This window comes from Lissotriton vulgaris, chromosome 4_1, assembly GCF_964263255.1.
Source record: "Lissotriton vulgaris chromosome 4_1, aLisVul1.2, whole genome shotgun sequence".
NCBI classification, from domain to species: Eukaryota; Metazoa; Chordata; class Amphibia; order Caudata; family Salamandridae; genus Lissotriton; species Lissotriton vulgaris.
Genome location: NC_141691.1, coordinates 1138163423 through 1138190661, shown reverse-complemented (window position 1 = coordinate 1138190661; position 27239 = coordinate 1138163423). Strand labels below are relative to the sequence as shown.

Below are 27239 nucleotides of genomic sequence, written 5' to 3'. Positions count from 1 at the left end.
TGTGTAGCAGGACGTAAGACACTTGCGTATGATCAGTGTCTGCGTGATGGTATGGAGACTCGCTTCACCATACCTTGCAAGGGAGGGGCCTTAGACTTTGTTACGCCACTGCATGGACCATAACTTACCTTGAAGTACACAAAAAATTCTTGTATTGCTAAAAAAACGTTAAAAACAAATACTGGTTCTTATAGTGATTGTCTCGACCAGCCTTAGTGGTGATGATGTTCAACATGCCTAATGTTCCTTATCCTCGAGGAAATAAATAAAGATCAGATGAGAGCAATGCCACAGAACCATACACTGAAGACCGTCAATATAACTGATGAGGCAAGTTCATTATTTGTAAATTTATAGATTTATTTTAACAAAATTGACGATGTTCATTTTGTGCATTCGGCTTCAATATAGCTTTCGGTATGTAAATAGTCTAACGGAGTTCTATACAATCATGCTGGCTTGTGGCAGCACTAAAGAACACATATTCTTGAAGAAAACCACAGTCTGCCTGGCTGATAAGATTCCTTTTTGTTCGTGAGACACCTTTGTGACAGGTATACAGTTCACCCACTCCACCCTCTTAGTATAACAAGACTAGGGTCTGAAAGGCTGACATTTCTTTAGAAAAAAATCTGGTTCTGTCCTGCTGAGACTACAAAATATTTTAAGCAACACTATACAACACTGAACTATTTACACAGTAGTAACGTCCCAATCAAATGTTCTCTCAGAGAAAATTAGTGAATATCAGTGACTTTAAGCCACTTGAAAGAGTAAGCAACTCCTAGGAGTTAGTCTTTATTCTACACATCTATTACTTTCAATATCCAAAAAAATAAAACTTTCGCCCCCGCATCACCCAAACAAATATTGTATTACAACAGGACTTAAAAATCGAGCACCGCTGCACTGCCTTGTTCTCAAATAGTCACTTAAAACAAAATAACATTGCAATCAGATCTGTTCCTCTGTAATATATTAAACATTTTTCTTAGCTTTTTTTCACATGATATGTTAAGGGAAACATTGAAACTAATTTATTAAAATCGCACTGATTAGAGCATTGCTAGAAAGATACTCTCAAAATATTAAAATCAACGTAAAAGGAGAACCTGCAGCTACCCGTGGAGGTGTTCCGGAGGAGATCCCAAGCAAGCTGAGGGAACATTTTTCCTTTCAACAGCCTGTTTTTAGTATATTGGGTCCTTATTTCCCTTTCAAAAGTAAGCTGGCTGGGTCATAGTGGAGTATCGTAATAGTCTGGTAGATGGTCCACCTGATATTGTCTGTGTAACTGCTGTGGTTGTTGCTGTGGTTGTTGCTGGGCCTGTTGCTGAGGCTGTTGCTGCTGCTGTTCTTGGTGCTGTTTCATAATCTCTTTAACCTCATCTTCCAGCTCTGGTGGAATAATGAATTGGTCATCTGGATCCGGTTGCGCTGGTGCTGCAAAATACCCCCCAGTCTTACGAAGAGGTGCATCTGCAGCTATTTCAATTAGGTTATGACTCTTCTCTGGTGGTGCCACTGAGCCATTGCCACGTCGGCGTCCAATGGTGCCAGTCGTAGAGTAATCAGACCTCGTTAAGAAACCTATTTCGTCTTCATTGGCACGAACATCAATGCCTTCATCAATAATTTCTGCAGGCGATTGAGGAAGGTGTTTGTCTTTTGTCCGGGAGCAGTGGATATCTACTTCCACCTCAACCTGGCTGCCATTGGTAAACACACCTTCTATGGGTTCCTCGTCCTCACTATCCAAACCATTGTCTGAAAAGGCACTGGAAAAAGTTGCGCTGGACAGCTGCCTCTGGAAAGAGTTGGATAGGCAGACTGGGTGAAGCATGCAGCGCTGCTCACTGGGATATGCCGGGCTGTGATCATTCATGGCTACCTGAGGGGGCTCATCGGAGGCCGTGGAACCTACTTCACTACTCATCTCTGAGGTTGAAATCTCACTGCTGATCTCTGAAGCTATGCCGCTGCTGGAAGAGGGCATGCCTAGAGTGTCTGGGGGCCGGTCCTTAATGACTACGTTAATGGATGGAAAGACCCCAGGGCTGGGAGGCGGCAATCCATTTAGCTCGCAGCAGCAGAAACAGTCCTCCGTTACATTCAGTTGGACCACCACAGCACTGATGCTATCATTGCAACCGTAGCTCTGTGCCAGCGTACATAGTTTTTTTGCTGCAGCCAATGCATCAGGCACGTTCCTGACTGTTTCTACAGCTTCCTCACTGCTCATGCTATCCCACAGGCCCTTGCTACCGAGAATGAAGAACTCGTCCTGTGGCGTCAAAGTAACTGACTGGATGTGAGGTCGAGGCACAACACTTGGGTGAAGAAACGTGTATCCGAGAATCCTTGTGCAATCCGTTACTCCATTCACTTTACCATCCTACAAGAAAAAAAAAAGCTTTCAGAACTATTAGATTATAACTTTACATCTTTTACATCTACACTGAAACAGAAAGTACATTTCCACCACAACTCTTTTAACATTTATTTTTCTCAGGGAAATAGGCATGAAAAGTACAGGAGAAAAACAGGGTACTATCTAGGAGCAAAATAGGCTTTAAAGTATGGTCACAATTTGTAGATAAAGAGATTTATGTCTGAGGCAGAAACTTAATTTCACATAGAGTCTGTACGGAGCTAGAAATCCACATAAGTATTTAAATATGTTGTGCTTCTGCCAGCGAGTCAGTGTTTACAGTGAGGGAACTAAGTGTGTGTATTCATGGAATTATTAGCCGAGGAAACTTTGAAACATATTTTGGAGAGGCGTGAACAAAATATCTGAGAAGCAGCAAACATGATAGTATGCCAAATTCTGAGTCAATTAGACAAATTAAAAAACATTAAGTACCTATTTCAGCTCTGATATTCAAAGGGTGCTGTGATGAGGTTGCAAAGAAAAACATTTTGTTCATATTTTGAGGTGTGAAATTAGGAGTAAATGACAGTCGCCAACACCTAAACATAATGAGTTGCAAAAAAATTGCTTGCATTTAATTATTTTATTTATTTCAGTAAATAAAAAAATTAGTACAGTAAAAGATGTTTACACTTGAGATAAAAAAGAAAAAGGCTTAATTTGGCCTTACAATACCAGAGTTGACAAATTATTTGTGTAGAGAGAGCATACTAGTAAAGAAATGTGGGCTTCACTTAGAATTCACATTTGATCCAGACTAATAGCATTGTTCAGTGCGGTCAGTACAATAAAGAAACTTACAAAAGGGATCCTAAAACCCTGTACTAAAGCCCTTTGTAAGTTTCAGTGCAGGTAGGGAGACCGTATCCGACAGCCCTGTAACAGAACTCTTTCTCTCTCTCTACGATCTCACATGTCAGTGGGATTTTTCATGGATTGGCAATACAATAAAGGCCAGGTAACAGCATACTGAACAATACCAGGAGCTGGACCTAGTGTTCAATCTAAGTTTAAGTCAGATGTATTTATTATAGCCTTAGAGCCCACTATAACGGGCTCTACCGGCCATTAAAGGCCTGCTCCAGCGTTCAGCGATAGCCTTTAACAAAGGAGCGGGTCGTCAATGGTCAGTAGAACCCGCAAAAGAGGGCTCTAAGGCTATTAGAACATTCTGTCCCTAGAGGGCGGAATGTTCTCATTTGTAAAACAAAGGCCTCTTGGAACCCAAGAGGGTTGAAATCCCCTCGGGCTCCGTGAGGCCTTGGTTAAACATTGGAATGTGGATGCTCCAGGCTTCTACCGGCCATTGGAAGCCTGGAGCACTCCCGTTTTCAATGGAGGTCTCAACATTCCAATGTTCTAATCGAACTAAGTGTGCTAGGTAAGTCCTATTGCTAGACTACACTTAAAATTTGCATTGAGTCCAAACTTAAAAAACACCCATTGTTCAAAAATATTAAAAAGGCATCATCCAAGTAGTCATATGTCCAAACAGCAGCATATTAACGGTGTTTGTAAAGCAGGGCCTGATGTTTGGTCTAGTCCTGGTCCAATGATGATAAATAAGGAGCTTCTTGCTGTGGGCGTTTTTTTTTTGTGAATCTTGCACAGTCTGTAATAAAGTCCTAGGTAAAAGGAACCCCTTGAGCCTATTTACATTTAGAACATTGAGATCAGAGTGTGAAGTGTTTGGTGATTTGAAGTTGCACAGCATGTTTGCCAGTCAAAAGGAGAGGTGAGTGCTAATTTGGAATGGTTAAAAGCTGTTCCGCACCAGACAAGTATTTAATGAACCTGGTCACGAGCTGAGCTGAGGGTGCCCATCACCAAGAAAGAAAATAACTTTGCGCCAGCAAATGCAAATGTTATGCAGATTGAATAGAGTTCAAGGCCAGTATCTTTGTTCTCCTACAAGCCCTGGGCGGGTAAGGACTATGCGCATCAGGGTCTCCAGATCATAACTGGAAAGCCTACCTTCTTTTGTACTCTGTTAAGGAACCCAGGAAAGGTATAAACCACAAAGTTGGATTAAGCCCAAAACGCAGATGCATTAGCTTTAGCTGTAGTAAGCTTGATAGGTGTCTCCTAAGTATTTTTGCGGCCGCCGTTATTTGTAGCTATCAATGATGAGTCTAGTGCTGCTATATACATCTGTCATTTTGCAGTGTAAGATACTTCAATTTTTTTCATGGTTCTTTTAAGTCCATCATGTGTTAAGAGTTTTTTGCCACCACAGGGGTTTTCCGTGTATTAATTCCATTGCAACTGTTCCAAGAGTTAATATAAGTATCTTGGTCTCCAGTGATTTCTGTCCCAATATAAGACTTCAGTGTTTGACCTTTCACTCCTTTTAATGAGTAACAGTACTTGGGCAGGGATGCTTACATACCTAGCGATTGGTTCGTAAGGCGAAATTCAAACCTTACTGGTGCTTGCGAGTAGTTTCTAAGGAGTTTAAATAATGGTCTGTAAATGTTGCACTGTAGAAGGTTGCATGTTTGGCTGAACATTTACTGAAGGTTTTTGCCACCGTATTTCATGGTGGAAGTCAGTCTAGCTTTCACAACTACTTGGATTGGAAAAAGCTAGTTTTTTGTAGCTTTTAACAAAGAGTTGGAAGACCAGCATAATGATGCAACATCCAGTTTTAATATCTGTTGATGTAATTTCCGGCCTTTAGCAATAATTCTAAGTATTTATAGTGTGTGACGTTTGCTATTGAGATTCCGTCCATTTGCTATGAACCCTGTTCAAATCCACCTGTTGAAGAGGACTACTTTGATTTTATTGTAGTTTTTATTTATTTGGTGATTCTGGCAATAAAGGCTAAAAAGTTCAAAAGCTTCTGTAAGCTCATCCCCGTTTGGTTCAGTGACATAATATCTGCATAAAGCAAAGAATGACAGTGCAAGTTCCCAATCTGGGCAGGTGAGTCTCAGCTGCATCTAGCAGACGGCTCAAGTCTGCTGTGAACAATTTTAACAAAAGCGGATTTAATACACAGCCTTGCTTCAAACTTGAATTGGTATGGGTGTTTACATACACGGGTTGATCAGCTGCTGTTTTCACTCTTACCCAGGTTGATAGGTAGAGCATTTTTATGAAACAGGAGCACAAAGGATTCTTTTGCTTTTGTTTTGTCCATTAAGATGGCAAGTCTGACCACGACATTGGTGGTGCTTGCTTATGGAATACTGATTGAACGACAATTAATTAAGATTGGTTTCTCAAGTATCCAAGACCCTCAGTAGCAATACGTAGCCTCTGTGTCTAAGAGAGCTATTAGTCTGTAAGATTTAGGATCTGAAGATGGCCCCTCTTTTGTAAATCAGACGAAGAACTGACCTGCGCCAGGAGGAGTCTGGAATATTCATAGTAGTCAAGCAATGAGAAAATAAGCATAGTAAAGTTGGGATCTAGTACTCTTGATCAGGCTTTAACAGTGCAGCGGTATGCTGTTTGGCCCTGGCGAGCTGTTGCTCTACCTTTCCTGATATGGTGTCCTATTAATTCGGGCCTGCTGATCGCTGTGTGTGGAAAGTAGTCTGCTTTGAAGCCAAGTTGCTCTTCTAGAGGGTTCAAGTAATACCAGGAAATGCATTTTGTCCAAGCATCAGGCAGAACATTATTGCCTTGTGCGAGTGCCTGTTGGTTAACTTTCCTATTGATCGTCTGCAAACATTTTCGTTGATTGTTACTTATGGTGACAGTGTATAGTTCCAAGCAGTCCCTTTCTTCTTGCATAATTTTAGTTTCCCAAACTGCTTTTGTAACCTCTACGCAATTCCTTAACCATCTGTGCTAAGTCCTCATTTCCTAGGTCATTTGTTAATTTAATTTGTTCCCTGTTTAAAGGGTATGGAGTGCACCTCAAGGATTGATTGTATCATCTATTAGCCTTCCAGGGGGCCAGCATGCATCTTTGCTGTTGCTTCCCTATTGCTCTCAGATGTTAATAATGAAGACTATATATTTTCCCAAATGCCCATTTTAATTGCTATCGGCGTTAACTAGGGCGGTAAGTTTTGTGTTTTCCACTTTTTATATTGTGCCTCAGCTTTAAAATTCCACCAGATTGTTTTCTGTATACATTGTTATTACTTTCACGTATAGCTATTGCTTATCTAGATAAGTATTTGCACTAGTAATGGTGAGTATGTATAGAAAATGATGGCTTTTATAGCAGTTTTTTTGTATGGGAAAACTTGTGATTTGGGAGACAATTGAGCAGGCAACAAGGGGGTAGTCCAGGATTACAGAGCTATTGGTTGTATAATGAGTATGTGATATAGGTTGGTCACTACAAAGCATCTGTTTGAAGTACGCAGGTAGAGGCTCTGTAGGATGAACAACAATCGTTCTTCATTGGTGTCTTTTCTCTGTTAACATGTGGTTTGCTGCAGTATCTCTCAGATAACATTTTCCATGTGATACTGAGCCCCCCTTGCCATGGATTTATCTAGGTTAGAACTGAAGTCTCTTCAATTGTGCAATAACAATCCTTGTGTTTTAGTTTAAGTTCTGTCAGGATAGGGACAAACGCATTGATGTTTTCTTTCTTTCGTTTGGATGATGGTTTTATGAACAGATGGATTAATGATAACTGAATTGTTCGCTGGTCTGATGCCCAATTCTCAATTAAAATGCCTAACACAGATGAATAACCAATCTATATTATTGGTTTAAAAACATTTAACAGCTGTTATAGTTATATAGATCGCAAGACCCCATCTGGCGTGGCCCATTCTGTTGGGTCTCAGTGCTGAGGTGTGAATTTTATTTTTTTTACTTTATAGTATTGACTTTCTGTATTGAACAGTACAACGAACACAGAGGCATACGTTACAAGATAAGCAGCGTCAGGATCATACCATCAAAGAAGCCGCAATAAACAAAATCACATTTGAGCTCGCAACAGCAGTCTAAGCACATGTATAAATAATGACCAGTTGAACCAGTTGAAGGCCTGAGGGTGCTGTAGCTATGCATAGTTCTCAGCCCTGTTTCCTGGAAAGGTCAGCATCTTTCAACCAGTCTGCATCTTTGGGTGGCCTCATCCACTAACAGGAGAGCTTTTTGTGCCAGGAGAAGACACACCACAGCAGGCACCAAACCTGCTTCAGATTATCTTTAGTGCAACCAATAGTGCCGTCAGCACAGTCAATTGTAGATTTCACTATCTCTTATGACATGGAAAATATCTTCCCAGTAGTGTCCGACTGACGAGTACTCCCACACAAGATTATAGAAGCGAGCAGAGCCACATGGACACCGAGGGCACTTTGTTAATATTTCTGATCTCTTGACCAACTTTAAATGGATCAATTTTTGCCTATAACTGCAAGATATAAGTCTAAGTTGGGAGCAGCAACGTGTCCATGCGCGTAGGCCGATAGGTATCTTCCATTTCTCAAAGTCTCTACGATCTGTGCTTGTGCATACCCCTGCCTATAACCTGTACAAAGTGGAGCTCCAGCCCCTTTCTGTGTGTTTTTTTTTTTAATTAGTTAGGGAAGCAAGAGATGGGCTTAGGCTGATGATGCTGCATGCTTTAAGCGCAGATATACTCAAAGACATCAAGAGGCGTGGTGTCTCTTTTAGCACGAGAATGGTCAGAGGTTAGGTTTACATATAGCTGTCCCATCCAGAGCAGTCCGGCATCCCTCAACCTGCAAATTTCTCCTTTGTCTAGCTTTGGAGGGAGGCTTGGGTTAAGGAGAGGAATGTGTGTTGAGTACAAGTGTTACTAGCCTACTGTAATATGCCAGATAGACCAGGTAGAACTTCGGACAGTTTGTATAGTTTGTACTGGTCTCTGGATTTGGTAACCATACAGGTGCAGTTTGCGCCCTGCAGTACCTGGTCTTTTTCTGTAGGGACATTAGGGACGGGGGGGAGGGGGTACATCTGCATGCAGATCAAATATGGGCGAAAGCAAAGGCGTTAACCTGCGAGTCCTGCCTTATTTTATTGATTTCACCTACATTCCATGACACAAGTTACATTTGATGAAACTCCACGCTGTGCCAAGAAGTCTAATTTCAATGCATGTCATTGGTTGCCTGCTTAGTTTAATATGTGAGTGCCACTTCCAGCTGCCATCTTTTGATACCGTCTATGTCATTTGGAACACCCTACGATGTCTTTCTAATCTGAAGTTTCTAGGTACTATATTTAAAGGGTAATTCAGTCTGTTGGTTTGCAATGGGCCAATAGCATGTGTCGCTATTGAAGATAAAATAGATTTGTTGCAATTTTTGTCACTTCTTGTAGGACTGATGGATAGCGTTCAGGTATTCCCTTTACGACTGTGAATACCCAATTACAAAAGATTTCTCTTTTTGACAGTATGTATTTGGCAGTTTCCTCTGATGCCCATATAACTAGTATGGCCTTATTTTTCAGCTATGACAGACAGTGGAAACTGGAAGGTTGCGATGTACGTGGAATAAAAATGCCTTAGCTCTTCATGCGCTGCCAGCAATGTTGCTATGTTATTTCTGTTTAAAATGTGAGCCTGACTTCTCGAATTGTATTTTGGTTGGAAGAGGGGGATTAAAGTGTACTTTGTTTTAGGCGGTGCAGGGAGTAGTTTGAATGCATCACAAATGGCTGAGGTCTTATTTCTACATTGCTGAAAGGGTGGAACAGGAGGGAATGTTTTAAAATCCTTCACTTAAGTTCTACCTGCATATCATATTAAGTAAGCCTTTGATGCTATTTCCCATTGGGAATAAAGCAGAGATTCGAACCTGCAATGCTGATTGTAACTGTTGTCTTTGGTGTTTGAATGAATAGAATTTTGGTCACCTTTTATGTTTTGCTTTTGTGTTCAGCCTCGGACTGGGAAGGCAGGCAGTCGGGCACTGAGCAATGGCCCGGTGCATGAGAGTGAATGTGGGCTGTTTTATTGTGCGTTGTGATGATCAAAGTTTGTGCAGTTTTTTGCACTTTGCTCCTTCACCAAAGGTCTGTTTGGCTACCCCAGGCCTGATAGAATATAGGACTGGCCTATACAGTTGACCTAATGGGAATGCACCGGGCCTGGTTGTCGATTGAGCTGGGTGGTCCATGCATCCTCCTGGGCAAAAATGAATTGCTTGTGGTCTGAGTCCTTCCCCTACCAACCAGTTGGGCAGAGGTGGGGGTGGTTAAGTGATCCCGCCAGACTCCTAAAGCAGAGACCAGGTTGGTCTTTGTCACCCCCTCCTCCTTGCAGGGTCGGTTCATTAATGGCCAAACCAGGCGCTGTTCAGACTTAGTCCTGATTTCCTTCTTTTTCCTGGGCAGACCATACATGACCACACGGAAGAGAGATTGGATGTTATTTTACCTTTTTTTTTATCCGCACTCTACGTTTAAAGGTACGAACACCAATTCAATATTTAAGGTTCTCTTTGAATGGGAGGAGGGTAGTGGCAGTGCTAATCAGTAGCAATAAAAACAGTCAGTGAAACAGGTCTCTACAAGGCCCTATTTATTAATCCTTCACTTTACATTGCAAAGCACTGATCTCTTGCTCGACATGTGAGAACCCTTAGTAGTCAAGATCACTTAGGTAGCCATATCACAATTCACAAGTTTTATTTGTACAATAACCTATTTCGTTTTTCCAGGTGCAATTCTGTAGTTTCGTTTTTCAAGCAACCAGGGCCCCGGCAGTATTGTGATTCTGTGGCTGCGGCATTTACCGTATAGTTATTAATTTGTCGCACTTCTCACATACTTTATCATCTCCAGCATAAATTGCAGATTTTAACCAAAATAAACAGATCAAAAGTTGCTAAAAACGTTATAACATGTTCCAGTTCAGTGGCAGATCTTTTTTTTGCACAGAGACAGGCTATCTTTCAGTTGCTAATAGCTGTATTTAGGGTTGGAGCTTGGATCCTAGAGTGTTTACATGTGTAAAAACGCAAACTATTGAAGCATTACTGCTTCACAATGTGCCACATGATTTACTTTCTCTTGCCACATAATTCTGGGGGCCCTACTTATGACTCTCCATAGCACATTCTATCAACAGAGACCTCATGTCTGGGTGGGTATACAACGTTTAGCACGCATTTTTTACAACGCACTACCATTACAACGCCGGCATTACCACGCATACCATTACAACGCATTGCACTGGGGGCGCTCTAAGACGGGGAATAAGTATAATTTTATATCCAACACCTTCACTAGTGTCCACTGGGACTGGAGTTGGAATATAACATTATACTTACCACTATCCAGCACCTCAAAGCGCTATGCGTTGTAACGGTATTCGTTGTAAATACCGCGTTGTAAAGGTATGCGTAGTAATAGTATGCGCGCTAACGTCATACATCCGTCTGGGTGCGTTTAGGTTGCTGGCGCGTGCACAAGACGAGGCACAAATCACAAATCTAGAGAGAAGTCTGAAGGAAATACGCGTTTTTCCCCGTGCCTGGCAGTGAGTTGCAAAGGTGTTTCACTTATCTAATTCTTGGCCTCTCTGCTGAGAGCACAGAGCAATAGCTGTATATTTGTTAAACGGAATTACCATATAAGGTGAAAGTGTGTAAAATTGGTACACAAATACTGAAGTCAAAACATTAGAACCGAAGGTAAAAAAATACAGTGTTTCTGTCTATGTGCATGTAAGAGAGGGGACTGGGAAGTGGAGGTGACAAAAGAAAGTATGCAGAAGGAGAAAGTGAAAACAAAAGGGCAGAAGATGAAGTGCGAGTCATGCAGTTAGACTTCAGAAGATGTGATGAGAAAAGAGTGCAAGCAACTAACAGAGGGCGACTGCAGTGGAAAGAGATGTGAAGGGAAGAATACTCATTTATAAAATATTAAATAAAAATCAGTGCCAATAATCACTGTTAAAATCAAATAGTCTGACTTGTTTGATACGTTCTTTCTGTGATGTATTTGAATTCAATAATAGCAGAGGAATTCAAATACTGGCCAGCCTTGAAAGCACAGGATCTGAGCTTACGTTTTAGGCCACGTCCATATAGTTACATTATGCCTCTCTTATAAAAGATTCCTAGCTACATTTATTGGGTCACATCCATATTAGAGACCTCATTCGTCTTTTTAATCCCAATTCAAGCAGTAACACCATTGTAATGGCTGGTTTAAAACCAGTACTATTTTGGGATCAATTATGCTGCACACTCATCAGCTATCAAACTATCTGTCAGTAGGCCCAAGAGATAGCTCAGTAAGATGAGTGTTCATCACCTGATCTAACTGGTTATTGGCAGGTTATTCATTTACACTAGCTATCTCCAACAATTAACTGTGTGACACTGACCAACAAATGTTTTGTGAGAGGTGAATGGGGGACACTTTTTTTAGGGTGCCCCTGCCGATTTTTGATCCCAATCTGATTCTGTTTGTATAGTTTCTTCCTACTCTTTGTTAGTACTGTGCTCTGGGCTCGTGGCGGTTCCCTGAGATTGTTATTGTGGAGGTAAAACTTGTTTGTGGGGCATTTTGTTGCTATATTTCTCCTCTTCAGACAATTTCTTTACAAGTTTCCTGAGTTTTTACTTTTTCATCTTTATATTATTGGAGTTTAGAAAGAAAATAGACTTTCCTCGACCGAATTAATTACAGAAATTAATTATTGGCTGTCCTCTTTTTGATTGGCAGAGGCTTCGTACAGTCACAGGGTACACCTGATAGAAGAAATTGGTATCAGAAGAGGGAAATGTACACGTTTAAAAGTATTTGAAGTATGGTGAATCTCTGCCCCACATTGTAATTGGTTATTTCCTACTTATGTGCTTTGGTTATTGTTGACCGGTATTGCCCGTATGTAGCAGCAATTATTGTTCATTGCAAGTAGATGGCTGGTGAGAAAGCTACTGGTTGTGCTTGTTCTGCCTTTTTCACTGATTTGACTTCCTCCACTAATGAAGGCCTTATCACGTGCAAAGACCCTAATTTATCCTTGAGGGGTACACATCAGCAAGTATATTGGATTTGTTCAGCTAAACTGCCTGCATTCACACCGAGTTGCTTTATATATGTTGAGAGGCTCTCAGGCCTTGCGTCTACTGTGGCTGTATACTGTGCGAGAGATTCCAGCAGAGATATTTGTATTTCAAATTTCGTTAACTGACAGTACATTCCTTCCACCATTGTATGTAAGGTGGGGAAAAGTCACTTCCAGACTGCTTGCGGTTTTCCTTTTGTAGATGGAGAAGAGTGGTGCGCTCTAAGCTTGAGTCAGCCAGACATTTGGCTGCCAATAGCGTTTCAATTTCGTCAAAGGATGCTGCCTGGTGATTTCCAGGCCCTTTTCTGCTCAGGCAAGTTAGTCATGGGTGATGTATAATTCATCAGGTTAGGATTGACAATGGTACATAATCTTTTTTCAGTGGTGAATTATTCGCTATTTCTTCTAGTTTAATTGCTGTTGAAGTTGTGAAGGTGTCTGGTTGATAGTGGCATAGGCCTATGGGGTTTAGTTAACTGACAATGGCTAGACAAGAGTTCTTGTGACCGCGTTCGGATTTTAGCGCGGGTGCTTAAAATCAGTGAGCTGGACTTGCTCTTAGAGATGCAAATTTTTATTCCTGGATTTTTAGCGAACATACGACTTCAACATCGTGCAATTATTGATTACTGTTGTATTGAATTTGTGTAGCACTTACTACTCCTGAGGAGGCATCGAAGCTCTTTTTCGTCGCATAGCACGCTATTCCGGAACCCATAAAGGATTACTGGTGAATTAGTATAATGAATTATGAAAGTAATTTGAGTGGTGGATATGTTAGTCAGTTATTTGGACTGAGAAGGAAAGTGGAGGGATAGAAGAGGGAAACGTTTTGCATTTGTATAGCGCTTGCTAGCCCCTGATGAAGTGTTGAAGAGCTTTTCGGTGAGTAGCACATTACTCCAGAACCCAAACAGGATATTACGGCTGGTATCTTATCATATAGCTCTACACAAAGGGAAAATACCATGACTATCTCATCATATAGCTCTGCATCAGCAGATAATAAGCCAGGTATCTTATCATATAGCTCTACACCAATAGATAATACCACGAAAATCCTATAACATTGTGCTGCATCAGCAGGTAATAAGACTTATCTTCGCATATAGCTCTTCACCAAAGGATAATACCATAAAGATCTTATCGAATAGCTCTGCATCAGCAGATAATAAGGCTGGTATCTTATAATGAAGCTCTACAACAAGGGCCAACTCTACAAAGGGGCCAAATTACATGCAATGTCCCGGAAGTTCAACAAGAATGTGCACCTGTTTGCTGGACCACTGGTGTATTACAGATTTAATATAATTGAGTCTGATTGTGATTTAACGCTCTACTTCACTAAAGAGAAACAGAGGACGGACCTCCATGCGGAATATCAGCTGCTCATCCAGGGGGCAATTATTTGTCGATTAATTGCTTTGTTAATACCTAGAGATATGTTCTGATATTGCCTGTTCTTGTTCGCTTTTGGCCACTCTAAATGAGTTGCGCTCGGGCGCTGCTACAGAGGAGGCAGTACGATCGATAGGCCTATTAGGGAGGTGTGCTAATGTGTGCCAACAAGATTTATCTGGATGCTAGATCTCCTGAGGTGTTTTGGTCTTTGGATTTGACGCTTAGTAATAATTCACAGTCTACTGGTAAACATTCGACTGGTGAGCATCGGAGACCATTAAAGTTTTGCAATTTGATCCCCAGAATATGTTTTGCTTTAAAAATGTCAGCCCCTTCAGTCATTGGTGGTTGCAATATCTTTCAAATATTCAGGAGCAAAAATATAAATGTGCCCTCACTGATGACTAATTGGCAGTCATGACCGCATGGGATGCTTAACTGCACACTAGGCTTACCAAAATGGATGCCTTTTGTTAACAAAGGAACTACGCTTGGAATCAAGTACATTTCATCACTGTCATTTCTGCCACCCCACAGATAATTTAAGGTCTCCCGCAGATGATGTGAAGTGGGAGAAAAATAACAGACATTAAGTGTCAGGCATGTATATATCTAGTCAGAAGCTATAACCCTGGCATAAGGTTAATGCAGCTCAATCCGTGGTTGAAGAGAAAACACTGTCTGTGCAGCATTATTCTCACTGTACGCACTTTGCCACAGGTGGTACTGTGGTGTCAGTTAACATTGAGAACAGGGATGCGTGGACAAACAGCAAACTTCCCTAATGTACACCAACAGAGTTTTTAAAGTAACGCCACTGAAGTCGATTACACTTAGAAGAAACGACAAAAGGTTACTGGGCATGAGGGCCTCCAGTATCCTGTCTCACCGCTGCTGTGCACTTTTAGCTATTGCAGAAAAGGGTGGGACCAAGAGCCAGAACAAAGTTAGATCCATTTGGCAAGAGCTGCACGAGTCTTACCAACAATCTTTTATTTAATTTTTCCTCACAGCATGGTCTAGTGGCTAACTTGAAAAAACAAGTAGTAGTTCCCAGGGTGAGAGCGATGAAGTCCATCGAATATTTGAAAAGATAACAGAAGAAACACTAATAATGGTGAGGAAAGACAGTTAAACAACCTCGATTACACACAGAGTCAAAAGCCCACTGACTGATCAGCAACTGTCCCAAAATCATAAGGGGTCTCTGTCTTCAGGTATGAAAGGGTTCCCAAAATGTTTTTTAACAATATTTTGGGTGTTTTTATACATCGCAGCGAAGGGCCACAGACTTTTGGTAATAACTAAAACTGCCACAAATTGCTGCATTTCGAGCACACCAATTAAAGAAGGATTATTGTAATGTAACGTTAAAGAAAACGCCACGGTTAAAAGTGAAAATACGGCATAAAATGGTCTGCAAGGGAATGTTTTTAGGTCTAGGACCGAAGGCTGCGCTTGCGCAGTCTCCGGGAGGAGATTTAATGTTTTGGAGTATGGGGGCTTGACCCCGCCACTCTGCTCCTCTCTCCTTCATTGGCTGGCTTCCTAAACGGAGGCCAGCCATTGGAGGAGAGGGGTGTCACTCCAATGAAGCCCCGTCTCTTTCGGATTGGGGGCGTGTTTTTTTGAGTTCTTTCCACTGTGACCTCATCTGTCACTTAGAATGCCAAAAACACGCCGATTCCGAACATTTCTGAAGTTTGCGGCCACCATTGTTCCCCGAAACAGCCTCGCTGCCACTCGAGGTAAGGTTTCTTCTGACCCATCTCGTCCTCATCTTTTTCACTCATTCTCTCCCTCGCGCTGTGTTATCTTTCTCCCTCTCTCCTTTTCCTCTCTGCCCATTTCTCCTGGTCCTGTTTCTATAGTTTCTCTATGGCCGGCCCAGTGTCTGCCTCTCTCCTCTTTTGCTTTCGCTCTCCGCCGCAGCCGGTGCAGGCAGCGCCTCTCCAGGGACAGGAAAGAGGTCTCTTTCGTAATGTTTGGGGAATTTGCGGGGCTCGTTTCCAGCCAACGGAGTAATGGTGCGCAGTTTGAATCGCCTGCTCCTCCTCTCACCCTCCGGTCCCTCCTTCCACCCGTGATGGGCGCCTCACTCCAGCTGTGAGAGGGATCAAGGCACTGTCCGACAGGGGGTTCTGTCCGGCTGAGCGAGGGTCGCCCCCGTACTGAACGGGGTCCGAGGACGCGGCCCTCGCCGCATCATGCCGCTCCAAGACTTCATCTGGTCCTGCTTCTCCCGGGCCAAGGTAAGGGGCGCCCAGCCCTCCCCGACCCCCGCAGCCCTCCCCGAGCCCTGCTTCAGGGCGCAGGAGAAGCCACGGAAAACTGACAGCGTGTCAACCAGGAAGACAGCTGTGCAGGCAGGGAGTGGTGCTCTGTGCAGGCAGGGACTGGGGTCTGTGCAGGCAGGGACTGGGGTCTGTGCAGGCAGGGACTGGGGTCTGTGCAGGCAGGGACTGGGAGCTGTGCAGGGAGGGGCTGGGGTTATGCATGTAGGGGCTGGGGGTTGTGCCGGCAGACGCTGCGGTGGGTGCAGGCTGCCGGTGCATGTGCTGAAGCAGCCTGGGAGGGCGTCCGTGCAAATTAAATGGATGTATCTGGCTCTTTAAATATCATGAAGTTTGTCGTTTCTATAGACCGCTAATTTAGTCGTATACGGAATTAAGGCGGTTAGAGTTTTGTCCAAGATCACACAATTCCGGCCAAGTAGAGAAGGACGGATTAGAATCTATAGTTTGTAAGCTCATCATATGATGAGAGCGCATGCAAATAATGAGTTATATTTGAGAAGTTAGCGCCCAGACCCCCCCCTCAACATTAACCTTGAAAGTTGTCAGTTTACACCACGTTTTTCGCAACTGGCAGCATTGGGCCACGTGCCCCCATCCGACTGTCCAGATTTTTGGGATCTATGTTTAAATACAAAGTTTTTATTTATTTTTTTGCACTGAATTGGGAAATATTTGTCCTTTTTCTTAACTCAGAATATCCATCTTTTCCACGCTTGTGTTTGAGGGGTGTGCGCAGTTACTAGTTTTGTGCAAACGTTTGTTATTTCCTAAAAATGATGCTGCATCATAATTCGCATGATTGAATGAAAGGCAAGCTAGGGCCGGACCCTTCGGCAGAGATGTTGTCTATCAACGGGCTGCTCGTGCAAGATTTCTTTTCTTAAAGGGCGCCCAGTGTACAGAAAGTCCAGATCACCCCCTCACTCCCCAGATCCTACAGCTCTAACAATCGGCGTTCTAGGTTGCTACTTTCTTTGATGACGTCTTCTGGGGTCATGAGATCTATTTTGACGTCATCCACTGGTAGGCCCTTTAATTCCTGGCTGCAGTCCTCCTGCACCCCTATATTCCCAGCTTTGGGAGGAAGGGGAAAGGGATTCCGTCAGGACAGAAGGGCATCTCATGTACGGCTACTTGTCGTAGATGCTTGAAGGGTCCCCCGCTGCTTTCTATGTCAGTCGGGGACCCAACTGAGTTCCCAAGTTTGCTAGACCCTTGTCAGAGATAACCAGGCTTTGCATTCTGATACTTGTAGCATGCACTGCTAAAGGAGTCCTACAACTGACTGAATTGAATGGGAAAAGCTAGACTGGCTCAGTTATTTGTTATCCTGTCTGTGTGTGTGCGTGGCTCTATCTGTGTGTGTGCATGGCTAGGTCTGTGTGTGTGCATGGCTAGGTCTGTGTGTGTGCGTGGCTAGGTCTGTGTGTGTGCGTGGCTAGGTCTGTGTGTGCCTGGCTCTGGCTGTGTGTGCGTGGCTCTGGCTGTGTGTGCGTGGCTCTGGCTGTGTGTGCGTGGCTCTGTGTGTGTGTGCGTGACTCTGTGTGTGTGTGCGTGACTCTGTGTGTGTGTGCGTGACTCTGTGTGTGTGTGCGTGGCTCTGTGTGTGTGTGCGTGGCTCTGTGTGTGTGTGCGTGGCTGTGTGTGTGTGCGTGGCTGTGTGTGTGTGCGTGTGTGTGTGCGTGGCTCTGTGTGTGTGTGCGTGGCTCTGTGTGTGTGTGCGTGGCTCTGTGTGTGTGTGCGTGGCTCTGTGTGTGTGCGTGGCTCTGTGTGTGCGTGGCTCTGTGTGTGTGCGTGGCTCTGTGTGTGTGCGTGGCTCTGTGTGTGTGCGTGGCTCTGTGTGTGTGCGTGGCTATGTGTGTGTGCGTGGCTCTGTGTGTGCGTGGCTCTGTGTGTGCGTGGCTCTGTGTGTGCGTGGCTCTGTGTGTGCGTGGCTCTGTGTGTGCGTGGCTCTGTGTGTGCGTGGCTCTGTGTGTGCGTGGCTCTGTGTGTGCGTGGCTCTGTGTGTGCGTGCGTGGCTCTGTGTGTGTGTGCTTGGCTCTGAGTGTGTGTGCGTGGCTCTGTGTGTGCGTGTGGCTTTGTGTGTGCGTGTGGCTTTGTGTGTGTGTGCGTGGCTGTGTGTGCGTGGCTTTGTGTGTGGCTCTGTGTGTGTGCGTGGCTCTGAGTGTGTGTGCGTGGCTCTGTGTGTGTGCGTGGCTCTGTGTGTGTGTGCGTGGCTCTGTGTGTGTGTGCGTGGCTCTGTGTGTGTGTGCTTGGCTCTGAGTGTGTGTGCGTGGCTCTGAGTGTGTGTGCGTGGCTCTGTGTGTGTGCGTGGCTCTGTGTGTGTGCGTGGCTCTGTGTGTGTGCGTGGCTCTGTGTGTGTGCGTGGCTCTGTGTGTGTGTGCATGGCTCTGTGTGTGTGCGTGGCTCTGTGTGTGTGCGTGGCTCTGTGTGTGTGCGTGGCTCTGTGTGTGTGTGCTTGGCTCTGTGTGTGTGTGCTTGGCTCTGTGTGTGTGCGTGACTGTGTGCGTGGCTCTGTGTGTGTGCGTGGCTCTGTGTGTGTGCGTGGCTCTGTGTGTGCGTGGCTCTGTGTGTGCGTGGCTCTGTGTGTGTGTGCGTGGCTCTGTGTGTGTGCGTGGCTCTGAGTGTGTGTGCGTGGCTCTGTGTGTGTGCGTGGCTCTGTGTGTGTGTGCGTGGCTCTGTGTGTGTGTGCGTGGCTCTGTGTGTGTGTGCTTGGCTCTGAGTGTGTGTGCGTGGCTCTGAGTGTGTGTGCGTGGCTCTGTGTGTGTGCGTGGCTCTGTGTGTGTGCGTGGCTCTGTGTGTGTGCGTGGCTCTGTGTGTGTGCGTGGCTCTGTGTGTGTGTGCATGGCTCTGTGTGTGTGCGTGGCTCTGTGTGTGTGTGCTTGGCTCTGTGTGTGTGTGCTTGGCTCTGTGTGTGTGCGTGACTGTGTGCGTGGCTCTGTGTGTGTGCGTGGCTCTGTGTGTGTGCGTGGCTCTGTGTGTGCGTGGCTCTGTGTGTGCGTGGCTGTGTGTGCGTGGCTCTGTGTGTGCGTGGCTGTGTGTGCGTGGCTGTGTGTGCGTGGCTGTGTGTGCGTGGCTGTGTGTGCGTGGCTGTGTGTGCGTGGCTGTGTGTGCGTGGCTGTGTGTGCGTGGCTGTGTGTGCGTGGCTGTGTGTGCGTGGCTGTGTGTGTGTGTGGCTGTGTGTGTGTGTGGCTGTGTGTGTGTGTGGCTGTGTGTGTGTGTGGCTGTGTGTGTGTGTGGCTGTGTGTGTGTGTGGCTCTGTGTGTGTGGCTGTGTGTGTGTGTGGCTCTGTGTGTGCGTGGCTCTGTGTGTGCGTGGCTCTGTGTGTGCGTGGCTCTGTGTGTGCGTGGCTCTGTGTGTGCGTGGCTCTGTGTGTGCGTGGCTCTGTGTGTGCGTGGCTCTGTGTGTGCGTGGCTCTGTGTGTGCGTGGCTCTGTGTGTGCGTGGCTCTGTGTGTGCGTGGCTCTGTGTGTGCGTGGCTCTGTGTGTGCGTGGCTCTGTGTGTGCGTGGCTCTGTGTGTGTGGCTCTGTGTGTGTGTGGCTCTGTGTGTGTGTGGCTCTGTGTGTGTGTGGCTCTGTGTGTGTGTGGCTCTGTGTGTGTGTGGCTCTGTGTGTGTGTGGCTCTGTGTGTGTGTGGCTCTGCGTGTGTGTGTGTGTGGCTCTGTGTGTGTGTGGCTCTGCGTGTGTGTGTGTGTGGCTCTGTGTGTGTGTGGCTCTGCGTGTGTGTGTGTGTGGCTCTGCATGTGTGTGTGGCTCTGCGTGTGTGTGTGTGTGGCTCTGCGTGTGTGTGTGTGTGGCTCTGCGTGTGTGTGTGTGTGGCTCTGCGTGTGTGTGTGTGTGACTCTGCGTGTGTGTGTGACTCTGCGTGTGTGTGACTCTGCGTGTGTGTGTGACTCTGCGTGTGTGTGTGGCTCTGCGTGTGGCTCTGCGTGTGTGTGGCTCTGCGTGTGTGTGTGTGGCTCTGCGTGTGTGTGTGGCTCTGCGTGTGTGTGTGGCTCTGCGTGTGTGTGTGGCTCTGCGTGTGTGTGTGGCTGTGTGAGTGGCTGTGTGTGTGGCTGTGTGTGTGTGGCTGTGTGTGTGTGGCTGTGTGTGTGTGGCTGTGTGTGTGTGTGGCTCTGCGTGTGTGTGTGGCTCTGCGTGTGTGTGTGTGTGTGGCTCTGCATGTGTGTGTGTGGCTCTGCGTGTGTGTGTGTGTGGCTCTGCGTGTGTGTGTGTGTGGCTCTGCGTGTGTGTGTGTGGCTCTGCGTGTGTGTGTGTGTGACTCTGCGTGTGTGTGTGTGTGACTCTGCGTGTGTGTGTGACTCTGCGTGTGTGTGTGACTCTGCGTGTGTGTGGCTCTGCGTGTGGCTCTGCGTGTGTGTGGCTCTGCGTGTGTGTGGCTCTGCGTGTGTGTGTGGCTCTGCGTGTGTGTGTGGCTCTGCGTGTGTGTGTGTGGCTCTGCGTGTGTGTGTGGCTCTGCGTGTGTGTGTGGCTGTGTGAGTGGGTGTGTGTGTGGCTGTGTGTGTGTGGCTGTGTGTGTGTGGCTGTGTGTGTGTGGCTGTGTGTGTGTGTGGCTCTGCGTGTGTGTGTGGCTCTGCGTGTGTGTGTGGCTCTGCGTGTGTGTGTGTGGCTCTGCGTGTGTGTGTGGCTCTGCGTGTGTGTGTGGCTCTGCGTGTGTGTGGCTCTGCGTGTGTGTGGCTCTGCGTGTGTGTGGCTCTGCGTGTGTGTGTGTGGCTCTGCGTGTGTGTGTGTGGCTCTGCGTGTGTGTGTGTGGCTCTGCGTGTGTGTGTGGCTCTGCGTGTGTGTGTGGCTCTGCGTGTGTGTGTGGCTCTGCGTGTGTGTGTGGCTCTGCGTGTGTGTGTGGCTCTGCGTGTGTGTGTGGCTCTGCGTGTGTGTGGCTCTGCGTGTGTGTGGCTCTGCGTGTGTGTGGCTCTGCGTGTGTGTGTGGCTCTGCGTGTGGCTCTGCGTGTGTGTGTGTGGCTCTGCGTGTGTGTGTGGCTGTGTGTGTGGGTGTGTGGCTGTGTGTGTGGCTGTGAGTGTGAGTGTGTTGGACAGGCCACATGAAGGGCCGCTCTCCCCCGGCCCAACCAGGCCTGAGCCCAGTCCCGCAAGTACCACACACCACCATTGCACGTCCTCCGTCCCCTCAGGGACCCCTGCCCTCGAGCCTGCCGACCTCGAGGGTCCGATCCACTGCCGGCCCACGCGCCCAGCCTGGGGCGCCATCTTGGACACTCCACCACGAGGCCGCCTGGCCCCCGATCGACCTCAACCCTGGGCCTGGCCCGGCCTCAGACATTCCGGCACCACCCTCCACCCAGGAGGTGAGCGGGCTACTTGGCAAGTCAATGGGAGAAAGAGGTGCCGATGGCTCTCCCCCACCAAGTGCCGCTCGCCCATCGCCTCCCCGGGCGCTGGCTCCACCCCCCTGCTGGGTGTCTGGACTCCCCCATCCCGGACCTCCCGACCTCCAAGTGCGAGGGTCCGGACATCAAAGCACGCCAGCCCTATAACTGGGGCAGCTCCAGAGCAGGAAGGCAGTTGTATCTTGGAGTCGAGAGACGTAAAGAGGAACTCATCCTGGACGGACTACTGGCGCTGCCATAGCTCTGTCCTGTGCACCATCGTCCTGCCTGTTGGCGCTGCCACAGCCGTCGTAACCTTCATCCTTCATCGTCGTCGGGACCTGCTGGCGTGGCCGCGGACCGTTGTAACCGTCATCTTCCACCGGGACCTGCAGGCTCCGCCGCGGACCGTCGTCCTTCCTTCATCCATCTCGGGACCTGCTTGGCTCCTCCACGGCCCGATCATCTAGAACGCCGAGCTCGAGGATTGAGAGCTATTTTGTACTCATTGGTAACTAAGACTGTCCCGCTACCCCTTTCCTAAACCAGAGACTAGAACCGAGGGGACCCCTGAGTCCAGACCTCCTTGTATCCATCCTCGTAACCTAAGAATTGCATATAAAGTCTCGTTAACCTTCAACCTTGTGTGGTGTCCGTCTGTGGGGGGGAAGTTACTTATCTGTACAGTCGTTGGAGACGGCTCTCCCTGGAGACCTCTCCCCGTAACCTCGGCCGACCCTCCCGGTCCGTCTAACATTGGTGGCCAGCGGCGCGATCCGAATCACCGCATAAACGTACAGAGAGTAGCTCACCCCACGACGAAGTCACAATGACCACGAAAGAGAGCGGATCAACCGAGAAATTCCAAATGGAGAAATTGGAGGAGTACAACCATCGTGAACTTAAACAATTCTGCATCGAACTGGGTATCGCTACCACCGGACTGAGTACCAAGGACGATTTTAAGCATGCCCTAGAATCTTGGGCAGAAACCGGGGCTGCCGGAACCCCTGATCAAAGCACCGTAGAAAAAACGACCACGGCCCCGGAAGGGCAAAGAACGGGTCTCTCGCAAGGCGAGATCCAGGAAAGAGAAAGGACCCGACTACACGAACTAGAAATGGCCCGACTTAAAATGGACGTTGAACTTAAGTTGGCCGAACAAAAAATCAACTTAGAGCACCTGCGTCTCCGAGAAGAAAGAGAGGAGAAACAGAGACAAAGGGAGCTCGAGGAAAAAAAACTAGCGTACGAACACGAACGAAACCTAGCCGAGATCAACCTACGCAAGCAGAATAAAGAAGCAGGGGTACCCGAGCGACCCCCCACCTCAGGGGCCACAGACAAAAAGGTACACATCCCCAAGGATGTTGTCCGAGAATACTTCAGAGAGGACGACATCCAGCAATGGTTTAAAGCCTATGAAATCGCTATGACTGCACACCGGATCGATAGAAGCGACTGGGGAGCCGGTCTCTGGGGAAGATTCCTCAATGAGGGCCGCGACACCCTACTACAGCTCCCGGACCACCAGATGACCTCCTACGACCATATGAAAGCGGCCCTCCTCACCCGCTATGGTCTCACACCCGAGATGTACCGTCAGAGGTTCCGAGACTGCACCCGCATCCCGGGTACAACTTGGGTGGACTATGTAACATACTTTAGCCGAGCCTTCGAGGGCTGGATCCGAGGAAGCAACGTCACGACATACGAGCAACTATTTAACCTGATGGTATGGGAGCATCTGTCGAACAATTGCTTCATTGAACTCCGCCAACACCTCCTCGACAGCAAGTTAACGGATCCCCGGCAGCTCGCAGCCGAAGCTGACCGGTGGGAGATCACCAGAGTGGGCCGGAATGGGTCCTACGAACAGAACCGGAACAACAATGGTCAGCACCGACCCAGAGGAGGAGGAGGGGGCCAAGGGCGAGGAAGAGACAACGCCCCGGTCACCCCCGCTACCAACACCACCCCCCCGGCCAACCGGGGCAGCACCCCAGCGCGACCGGGGTACAGAGCCAATGTCACGTGTCACCGATGTCAACGAGTCGGCCACTATGCGAACGACCCAAACTGCCCGCAGTACCAGAGCCCAAGACCCCGCCAAGTGGCCGCTGCAGCCCTAGGGGAAGAACAGATCTCCGAGGAACAGGAAGAGTACGAACAAGAGCATCAAGAGTGGGAGCCAGCCGCCATGACTCTAGCCTGCTTAGGGGGGAAAGACATGGTCCCGCGGGTCCCCCTACCCGCTAACACCCAGAAGTACAGCCAATGGGTGAGCATCAATGGGCACCAGGCCGAAGCCCTTCGTGACACCGGGGCCAGTATAACCGCCGTCCGCTGTCACCTGGTGGCCCCCGAACAGTATCTACCGAACATTCTCTGCCCTGTACGATCAGCCGATAACTCGGAGAGCCTGTGTCGGATGGCCTGCGTCCCCTTCGAATGGGGGGGGGTCTCCGGCATGTTGAAAGTGACGGTCCGAGACGATGCCCCCGTAGACTGCCTCCTGGGCAATGACCTGGAAAGCTCTCCGTGGGCCGCCGTGGAGCGAAAGGAACACCTGGGGATGTTGGGCGTCCCAGACTGGGCGTGCGTCACCACCCGTTCCATGGCCGCCCGTGCCAACCACCAGCCAGAAGAACCCGAATGGCCGGCACCACCGCCTCCGGTCGCCCCGGCCGAAAACACCGACCGTAACATTCCCGCCGAACCAGCTCAACCTACCGACCTCGCTAACCTCGACCAGTGGCCTCAAGAAGGGGGGCCCACGCAAGAACAATTTCGCAAAGAACAGAAGACCTGTCCCTCCCTCGAGGGACTCCGCCAGCAAGCGCTCGCCCAAAGCGCAGGGGATACCCCCGGAACTCATTGGGTCTACTGGGACAATGATCTGCTGTACAGCGAGCAAAGAATCGCCGAGCTGGGGAGCAACCGAGTACTAGTGGTACCCCTCCGTTTCAGAGACTTCCTGTTAAACCTGGCCCACGATGTCCCCCTGGCAGGACATCTGGGACAAGATAAAACCTACAGTCGCCTAGTGACCCACTTCTTCTGGCCCAAAATGAGAAACGATGTGCACCAGCATTGCCGATCTTGCCCCACGTGCCAAGCCAGTGGGAAGAGCGGCCGCAAACTAAAGGCTCCCCTGCAACCTTTTCCCGTGGTCACTACCCCGTTTGAGAGAGTCGGAATAGACATTGTGGGGCCCTTGGACCCACGCACAAAACAAGGCCATCGATTCATCCTGGTGCTAGTGGACCACGCCACCCGCTACCCTGAGGCTGTTCCTCTGCGAACTGTGACAGCCCCGGTGGTCGGCCGGGCCCTGATGGGGATCTTCTCCCGTGTGGGCTTCCCCCGAGAAGTCGTCAGCGACAGAGGCACGAACTTTATTTCCAAATACATGAAGTCCCTCTGGCAACAGTGCGGGGTCACCTACAGATTCACAACCCCCTATCACCCTCAAGGGAACGGACTCGTTGAGCGGTTCAACCGCACGCTAAAGGGAATGATCGGGGGGTTGGAAGAGCCCCTCCGTCGCCAGTGGGATGTGCTGCTGCCGTGCCTCCTCTTCGCATATCGAGAAGTCCCCCAGAAATCCCTGGGCTTCAGCCCATTTGAACTGCTATATGGACACCCAGTGCGAGGGCCGCTCAGTCTCGTCAAAGAAGGCTGGGAGATGCCTCCGCTAAAGAACCCTCCAGATGTCTTCCGGTACCTCCTCACCCTCCGCAACCAGACCCGGCGGTTCAGAGAACTAGCGAAGGCCAACCTAGAGGCCAGTCAAGAGGACATGAAAAAATGGTATGACCAGAATGCCTCATCCATTGAATTCGAACCTGGCCAACAGGTATGGGTGATGTCCCCCACTGAGCCATGCGCCCTGCAAGACAAATGGACGGGGCCCTTCAAAGTAATAGAGCGCAAGGGTCCTGCCACTTATCTCATCGACATGGAATCCTCCCGGAACCCTCTCCGGGTCCTCCACGCTAACAGACTAAAGCCCCACTTTGTGCGAACAGAGCTCAGCCTCCTGATGGCCACAGACACTGGAGTTGAAGAAGACTCCGAGCCTCTCCCTGACCTCCTCCGGACTCAAGAACAAGACGGCTCCGTGGATGGGGTCCGGCTCTCAGAGGCCCTCACCAGAGAACAACGCCAGGAGTGTCAAGCCCTCCTATCACAGTTCGCCAGCCTGTTCTCCCTCACCCCGGGTGTCACTTCCTGGTGTGTGCACGATGTGGATACCGGGGACAGCCCCCCTATCCGCCACCGGGCCTACCGCGTGCCAGACCGGGTACGGGCCTGCATCCAGGAAGAAATAGCCAAGATGCTCACGATCGGGGTCATCGAGCCCTCAGACAGTCCCTGGGCCAGCCCTGTCGTACTGGTCCCCAAAGCAGCTGCCCCCGGCACCACACCCGAACTCCGGTTCTGCGTCGACTACCGGGGCTTGAATGCGGTCACCAGAACAGACGCGCACCCCATCCCCCGGGCAGATGAACTAGTCGACCGATTGGGAGCTGCCCGCTACCTCAGCATCTTCGACTTGACAGCAGGCTATTGGCAGATCGGCCTCACACCCCGGGCGCAAGAACGTTCTGCCTTCTCCACCCCCGATGGCCATTACCATTTCACGGTCATGCCCTTCGGCATGAAGAATGCCCCAGCAACATTCCAACGGCTCGTCAATCAGGTCCTGGCGGGGCTCGAAGGATTCAGCGCCGCCTACCTAGACGACATCGCTGTATACAGCCACCATTGGACCGAGCACCTCCACCACCTCCGAGCAGTGCTGCAAGCCCTTCAGCGAGCTGGCCTCACGATCAAGGCCAGCAAGTGTCAAATTGGGCAAGGGTCTGTAACCTACCTCGGACACCAGGTGGGAAGCGGCCTAGTGGCCCCGCTACAGCTGAAAATTGCCGCCATCCAGGCCTGGCAGCCCCCCATCACCCAAACCGAGGTACGAGCCTTCCTGGGCCTCACGGGCTACTACCGAAGGTTCGTAAAAGACTATGGTACCATAGTGGGGCCCCTCACAGAACTCACGTCAAAGAACCAGCCCAAGAAAGTCACCTGGACCCCAGAGTGTCAAACTGCATTTGAACAATTAAAGGCCGCCATGTGTTCCGCCCCTGTGCTCCAGGCCCCAGACTACAGCCGGGAGTTCGTCGTCCAGACGGACGCCTCCGACCAGGGCATTGGGGCAGTCCTGTCTCAAGTGAACACCGAAGGCCTTGATCAACCGGTGGCCTTCATCAGCCGGAGACTCCTACCACGGGAGCAACGCTGGAGCACCATAGAGAGGGAAGCCTTCGCTGTGGTATGGGCCCTCAAGAAGCTCCGGCCCTACCTTTTCGGCACCCACTTTCGGGTGCAGACCGACCACCGACCCCTGCAATGGCTGATGCATATGCGGGGGGAGAACCCAAAGTTGCTACGCTGGTCCATCTCCTTGCAAGGTATGGACTTCACAGTCGAACACCGGCCTGGGCCAGATCACGCCAACGCGGATGGCCTGTCCCGGTTTTTCCGCCTCGACGAGGAGAGTCCCCAAGAGGATGGGTAACTCTCCCCGCCTTCAGCTGGGGGGGACGCATGTTGGACAGGCCACATGAAGGGCCGCTCTCCCCCGGCCCAACCAGGCCTGAGCCCAGTCCCGCAAGTACCACACACCACCATTGCACGTCCTCCGTCCCCTCAGGGACCCCTGCCCTCGAGCCTGCCGACCTCGAGGGTCCGATCCACTGCCGGCCCACGCGCCCAGCCTGGGGCGCCATCTTGGACACTCCACCA

General features: G+C 48.7%; 1 protein-coding gene across 1 annotated transcript in view; it reads right to left on the bottom strand.

Moving 5' to 3' along the window:
- Positions 1-339: 339 nt before the first annotated feature.
- PHLPP1 (PH domain and leucine rich repeat protein phosphatase 1) overlaps positions 340-27239 on the bottom strand; it is a 479370-nt gene continuing 452470 nt past the window's right edge. The window contains exon 16 of the mRNA XM_086965387.1: positions 340-2395. Coding sequence (XP_086821513.1) covers positions 1238-2395 — 1158 coding nt within the window. The 3' untranslated portion in view covers positions 340-1237. The remainder of the gene's footprint in view (positions 2396-27239) is intronic.